General features: G+C 24.6%; 2 protein-coding genes across 2 annotated transcripts; one reads left to right on the forward strand and one right to left on the reverse strand.

The window, feature by feature from the left end:
* Positions 1-3,008: 3,008 nt before the first annotated feature.
* On the forward strand, positions 3,009-3,970 carry PCYB_001540 (CYIR protein; the record flags this gene model as incomplete). Its single annotated transcript, XM_004227576.1, has 2 exons — positions 3,009-3,032; positions 3,065-3,970. 2 exons carry the CDS (start codon positions 3,009-3,011, stop codon positions 3,968-3,970), a joined length of 930 nt encoding a protein of 309 aa, XP_004227624.1.
* Positions 3,971-6,106: 2,136 nt separating this feature from the next.
* PCYB_001550 (hypothetical protein) lies at positions 6,107-6,976 on the reverse strand (the record flags this gene model as incomplete). The annotated part of the gene is made up of 2 exons (XM_004227577.1): positions 6,107-6,247; positions 6,374-6,976. The coding sequence occupies 2 exons, from the start codon at positions 6,974-6,976 to the stop codon at positions 6,107-6,109; spliced, it is 744 nt and encodes a 247-aa protein (XP_004227625.1).
* Between the last annotated feature and the right edge of the window lie 995 nt (positions 6,977-7,971).

The following is a 7,971-nucleotide window of genomic DNA, read 5'->3' on the forward strand; positions in this document are numbered from 1 at the left end:
ATTATTTCAAGAATTAATTTAAAATCTGAAATAATTTTAATAGTATATATATTACACTTGTTAAAATTAACCTGTATCATATATTAATTATTTTTAATAGATTCTTAATTGAATATGGAAATTATTATAATTTTATTATGATAATATAAATATACATAAATATATAATTTATATATTTTTGAAATTACACATGTATTAATTAGTTTTATTTTTATTAGGTAAATAACATAAAAGTAAAATATTACGAGCTGCTTTTTTTTTTTTTTTTTTTTTATTGCTAAAACTATGAATGAGCAATATATTATCCTAAGGTCAACAACAAATTATGAATATTTATATGTTAGATATAGACGAAAAATTCCTATTATGAAAGAGTTAATAGCATGAATTTCCCATATGTAAGAAATTCTATTCATAATAATACTGAAATTATATTTTTAATTTAATTTATTCTTTTATTTCGTTCTATATATATTATAGAAATTTTATTTAAGCATAATACATTTAATTTTATTTTTCGTTGTCGGAGCTACGTAACTTTGCAATTTGTTTATATGTTTTATATATGCTATAATATTGAATATATATAAGGATTATGAGTTACCGAATGATATATTTTTTTATAATTATAATAATATTTTTTTTATATTGTTTATTCAATGTGACATATATCTAGTATTATATTAATAGCTACAAATTCAATTAAGTATAATTATCAATATTATTGATTTTGTCCAATAAAACTAAATAATTCTATTGCAATATTTTTTTTATACAATGCTTATAATTTATTTCAATTCATTTAGCTTACATAGATTTTATTAAATGCACTAATTCTTCATATTATGTAATTATACATGGTTTATGACATATTGTGCTTAAGTTTTTACAAGTACATCAATTTTAATTTTATAACATGAATTGCCACTTTGTTCTCATAATAATATACAGGCTTCTTTACAAAATTATCATAAATTATATAAGCGTTTTATTAAAATTTATTTAAAAAATAATTATTTAATGATATTAATCCAGTATTTTTAATTTATTTCCAATTTTTGATTTATATGTTTCGTTGGTGCAAAAAAAATATAACACTCATAAAATTCTGTCTTAAACGGAAATCAGAGGGAGCGTAAGAACTTTTACAAATTTCACAAATTAAATTTTAATTTTTTTGTGTACATTACAATATTTAAATGAAATGTATAATGCATTAATAATATTTTTAATTTAAAAATATAGACCTCATATGAGGGTAAATCATATCTTATATATCATTATAGTATATTCCGTGAAATTATATGTTTGATTATTGGTGATAAAATATTACAGACACAAAGAAATTTCAATTATATTATAATTGAGAATGAAAAGAAATTAATTTACTTTATATTAAATAAACGTTGAATTTTTTTCGGTTCACTGATAAGGTTTCGCATGGAAAAAAATATTTCGCGCACCCTAAACCCTGATGCTCTACCCACTTTGAAATTTCTTCCTTCCCACCAATTGTTAACAATTATTTTTATGAACAAATGTGAGAGACCTACCACTTCTACTTCTTTCCTCCCAAATCGTTTGTTAAATATGGTGCTGCATCTGCATTTGCCTACCCATCCGACTGTTTACTTGCTATTATTTTTTTTTTTTGTAGGGGTCTCCCCCCCCACGGGATGCAATATATATTACCGTGGCTATTTTTATTCCAAGGCTGCTTTTCTTTTCGCTCCCTTGATTTTTTTGAAAAACACTTAGCATTTTTTCTGCATAATAATTTTTTAATTCCACCCATTTTTTCGCTTCATTTTATTTTGAAACTTTAACTTCTTAACTGAATGCATGGCACTTATAGGCGGAAAAGAAGCGCGTATTTGTTTGCATTGTATCTGAACTCAGCTTCTCCAACGGAACATCGCGTTGGCGGGGAAGTTAACAAACGCGCCCTTCCAAGTAGGCCGCATTCGAAGGAAGGAGATTAAGGGGGATATTATATATACATATATATAATATATATACGCGCTTAGCGGCGGAAGGCTAACCATTTCAGGCAGTGCATTATTTATTTATGTGCGCAGGGAAATGTTTTTTTCGTATTTCGCGCAGGCACATTACTACGCCTTATTTGTATGGCATTATCGAGCAGTATATTTTTTGCCCATGACATATGCTTTCTCCGCTACGCGCAACTACTAACGAGGGGGAAATAGCCTTTTCAGAAAAGCGTGTCATCGTGAAAAAAAAAAAACGTCCTCCATCATGGATACATATTAATACATATGTATATAATACCTGCCTTTGTGTGATGCTGATTTGTTCGCTGCAAAAAATTCACATCACTCTCCCCTGGGGAGAAACTAGAAATCGGTGCGCCAGGAATATTCAATCCCTTTTGGAAAAAAGGTCCAGAAGCATTTTCTACCTAATCCGTAAAGTTCATACCTAAATACATATATATACATATATTCAGCTGCGCGCTTAATTCTATCAAGAATAATTTTAAAATTGCCTTGAAAAATGGGGAAACACCTTTTTTTTTTTTTATTCAATCCATTACAAATATTTTTTAAGTACGTGCAAATCCTTAATTTATATAGTTTTTAAAAATAAATAAATTTTTTTCATTCATCTAAAGATAAATAAATATGAACATATAACTGCATTTTGACATACGTTCCTGCTAATTATTATTTGTTTTCTGGTGAGGTTACAACATAATATACCCCAATGTGCCCTTTCAAACATGCAATATTCTGATAGATACATAAGAAAAAACATAGAACCATAAAGCTAAAACCTAAAAAATAAAACCTAAACCCTGAACCAAAATCCATAATAAAATCACAGTACAATATAAAATTAAATTCATAAAAAATAATATATATTTTTAAAAAATTATATGCTTAAATAAACCTTAAAAAATGCCTTTAGTAGTATGAATATAATTATATTAGAATCATTGTGTTAAAATATATATCAATGTATTATGATTTATTAATGTAACATTAATGTTATTTCTTTTATATTTGCATGTAATTCTTATCTTTGTCCTTTTACATTTTAGGATTTTTATGAACAAAAATTTCCATTAAATATATTTATTAAAGATATAGAAGATTTTATTCATAACAAACAAAGATATTCAGATAGTCCCGATTTAAAAGATATTATAAAAGAAAATAATGTAGAACTAACAAATATTGGTTGCGCTGTTTATAGAGGTTATACATATTTATCTGCTCTAAATAAAGAAAATAGTAGAAAATTTTGCAATTATTTAAATCTTTGGCTAGATGAGCAAAAGAACACACATTTAACAGTTAAACGAGATATTAATGAAGATAAATGGGTACTTATTGAAAACTTATGCAATAAATTAAATGAAAAAGAGGGTGGAAATCGTCCATGTGAAAGACATCGTAAAGAAAAAAATGCAACAGAAATTACAAAGAGGAAGAATTTGATGGTGTATTGCGCAAAAAGGGATTTTTTTAAAGGTTTATGCGTAGAATCCCAAAGAAAGACAACTATTATTAATGATAAATGTTTATTATTTTATAAATTGACAAATGAAAATTATACAAAATTTTATAATGAAATTAGATGTTTTGATCATTCCCTTGATCATAATGATTATAGGTATTATATCTCTGAAGACTGTGATTTAAATAATATGGCCAAAACATTCCCAACATTCAATGTAGAAACATATGAAATTGAATATAATGATAAATCAAGAATACAAATAGAAAAGTGCCCAAGTACATCTGTCGTAACAGGTGTTGATCATGCTAGTGCGAATAGTCGCCACCTTATATTAGATAGTGATGAAAATGAAATTACACGTGTAGTTCATCATACACCTCCAGTACAACCTTCATTCGATAATAAAGCTTCAAAACCTATTTACTATGCTGGGTTGTCAGCATTAGGAATTGCTTTCACTTCCATGGTTTTGTATAAAGTATAAAAAATATAATTTTTAAATATATTAGTATACATTAATTACTAACATAAGTATACTTTTATCGATAAAATCATTTTATAATAACTTAATTTCTATTTTCTATAACAGTACACACCCCTTGGATCGTTCATCCGTTCTTTAATAAGTAAAAAGGAAAAATTATGGCAAACTAGTAATAAACATTTAGCTGAGGAGTGGATGGAAGATACATCGGAATATATGGATCCTAATTCAGAAAATTTCCATTATAATTTTCCTTATCATTCTATTCAAATTTAATTTCCTCATAATTGTTGAAAAGATAGCCCCTTAAACGATAGAAATTATCATATATGGGGTAAATATATCTATTCCAGTAACCGTTTGGGTAACATAAGTTTGCAATACAATCACCATACTTGAAAAATATGAAATTTAAAATAATAACAATGATGAAAAATGTAAATCACATAAAAGGGTAAATATTTATAATTACACTATTTAGAACTTTGTGCAATTTTATTATGATTAAAATACTGATATATAATAGGAATGAACTACAATACAATTAGGAATACATAGGAAGAATTTATATTTACCATCAGTATATGTCGAATTAAATGTTATATTATGAATTTTTATAAAAAACTTGAAAGACAAGGTAAACATAAAAAATGTGAGAATACTATTAATAATATTAATATAATATATAAAAGTAATTGCTATAATTAATTACCAAAATGCATAATTATTTCAGTAAAAAATCAAAATTAAAAACTATTTATAAGTACACACAAAAGAAGTTATGCTTTAATTTCTTGGTATAAAGTGTGGGGCACTATCCATTAAAATACATAGAAAACCTGAATAATTTTACTGATTTAGGCTTCATGCCTACTCGTTATAGCAGAATAACATATGCTATAATGAATCTATATTTAGTGATTAAGAAGTGTTATATTAATTACCATATAAATTATACACATAAATATATTCGTGCAATAATGCATATGTACTTATTTGGTTGTGAACTTTGTTAATGCTGAAAAAAACAACTTTAAAAATATCATATTAATAAATTATTATCCTTTTTAAGTATACACATTTGGCTTAAATACTTATGAAGTGTTTCAGTGCCATAATGAATTAAATGCTCATGTACTAGGTAAAACAATAACTTTAATATAATTGCATACATATATTAATAATTACCAACTTACATAATTGCATATCAAAAAATTTTTCTTTGTATTTCACCAATTATTTATTTTGCAAATTTTTTTTAATTAATTTATTGTCTTTATGTTTAAAAATTTACAAAACTATGTCAAATTCCTTTTCATTCTTTTAGTTCTTAACCAATATTTCTTATTTTATCATATATTATATGAAATAAAACTAATAAGGAAACAATAAAAATGTATTTAATGAATAATGATGTCATAATTTTTTAAAAGAATAATTACATAAATAAACGATCATAGCACGAGGAGTTCTTAAAATTAAAACTATAAAAAAAATAATATTTTACGATTGTAGAAAAAAACAATTAATTATACAATGATTAAATAGTTACTACACAAGAATGTATATTTTGTTCTAATTTTAAAACGAGTACATAAAAATTAAATGTGTGAACCGTATATTTAAGTTTTATGAAATAACGCCTATTTAACTAATTAATAATAACGATTCTCATACAAAACTGAAATATTAAACTAATAACTTTCATATGAGGCACTTAAATGCAAAGAAAAAATTATATTAAACCTGAAATTGATGGAAAGTTGTAATAATCATTTTGAGTATATATCTAATGTTAAAAGGATAAAATAATGTATTCTGAGAACGCCTAATTTTCCAAATATAAATACAAAGTAGAGGATTGTACATGATTTTCTAACTGTAAAATATGTTTTCCTTCATAAATAGTTCAAAATGTTATAGGGTTTAGGTTTAGGATTCAAGGGTTACGTTTGGGTTTATGCTTCAGGTTAATATAAGCACAGCTCTTTAACGTTATTTGTTTTAATCTTAAAATCAAAGTTTCAGTCGTTAATTTAAATTTAAAATATGTCATGGCGTTGTTTCACATATTTTATATACTCTCTAATTCGCATTAATGCACATACACTATTTTTGTGTATTCCCTCATTAGGATTATTCTGACAATGTATAGGCGATGTTGTATGGCCTCCTATTCGATTTATTTTCTCTATTTTCGTATTCCTGTAATAATTTATTAATATATCTTTTCTGCTTCATTAATTTAGGGTTTATCCATGATCCAAAGGGGGTATACTAATATTAGAAAAAATATGTGAGATGTTAAATTATACAACTTTTATAACATATATAAGTTTTTATTATAGGTATACCATAAATTGTAAAACAGTGTTATCGCTTTTGTATAAAGAATTTACCCACCTTATAAGCAATAAATGAAAAGAAAATAATTACTGAAATTACAGAAACTGGGAGTAAAACAGTAGAAGCTAGAGCAGATGATTGGAAAGATGGTAATTCTTCTATGTTCTTGCATTTAATTATTGATTCAAGATGATTATTAAATAGAACTCGAAATTTTTCTAATTCATTACAAAAACTATTGTTACCATTTCCCAAACATGTACCTTCGAGTTTCTTATATTCTTGGGCACATATTTCACCTTTTCCACAACGATTATGATCGTCAGTTGAAGATTTTTGTTTAAAAATATAAAAGTTTTCATACAGTTCATCTAATTTTTTAAGGTAACTATATTTATGTTCGTCAATAGCTTCCGCATGATCTTTGCAATATTGGATAATATCAACGTCATCAAGGAATTTAATAAATGATGTCTGATTATATGTAATTTTATCAGTTGATTTCAACATACCATAGAACCAGTAATTAGTATATTCACAAAATGCAAATATATTTACATTAGAATTATATTTAGAATAAGTTATATAACTTGCAGCATTGGTACAAAATTTAATAAAAGAGTTATCTGTATCATTATAGCCTTTTAAATTTGATTTCATATATGATTCACAATAACCTTTGTGATAACTTCCGTCTGTATCGGACCATACATTTAATGTAGTTTTACATTCAAAGAAATCTTTTACATAACTGAACTAAAATAAGGAGAAATATATTATTATACAATATAATTAAAAAAAATTCTTAGGTTATATTTTTATTTTATATTTTGAACAATGAAATATGTACTGAAGAATTATATATAATTATTAAAGCATAAAACGCATAGATACAATTTTTCCTTCCATGATTAAATGTAATGTATTTTAAAAATTATGAATTGAAAAATAAAAGAATTTGTTTCTCTATTTAAAATGTATTAGAAACATTATTAAAATTTGTATGTGTTGTTACATAATTACATATTTAGTATATAATTTGTACATATATATATTTGTTATCTCTACTGCTTTCTAATTTATGCTTATTATTACTATATAAGTAGTTATATATATTTTCTACTAAATAAAATTAATCATAGAGCACATAATAATGAAAAAAATATTAATCATATTTTGCATAAAAGTAGTGATAGTATTTTGTAAATAGTTGTTCTATTATTTATAAAAAAATTTGAAAATTCTATAATACTTTGAGTATGCGTCAAATTCATGTTATTTCTAATATATTAATATTACAATATGTGTTTATCTTGTTCTGAAAATTATTCTTTAAGGTATTATAAAAAGATATATCCAATATGTCTTGAAAATTATAATGCATAATCATAAGTGAATAATCGTTTATCTTTTAGAAGAACACGTATAATAATGTTGTAGTGCACTCATTTGTATTAGAAGTTGTTATTCTACGTCTTTTATTTAACATGTTGAACAATGTCTAAATGACAGATGAATGTTTAAAAAAATTAATCTAAACTGTCATAACAGAATAAACAGAATGAACTAAAAGAAATTGTTATATTCAAATAATAACTGCTTATTCATTAGAAATACTTTTCAAAAATCACATACTAGGTATCATAGACATCATC

This window comes from Plasmodium cynomolgi (assembly GCF_000321355.1).
Source record: "Plasmodium cynomolgi strain B DNA, scaffold: 0023, whole genome shotgun sequence".
Classification (NCBI taxonomy): Eukaryota; Apicomplexa; class Aconoidasida; order Haemosporida; family Plasmodiidae; genus Plasmodium; species Plasmodium cynomolgi.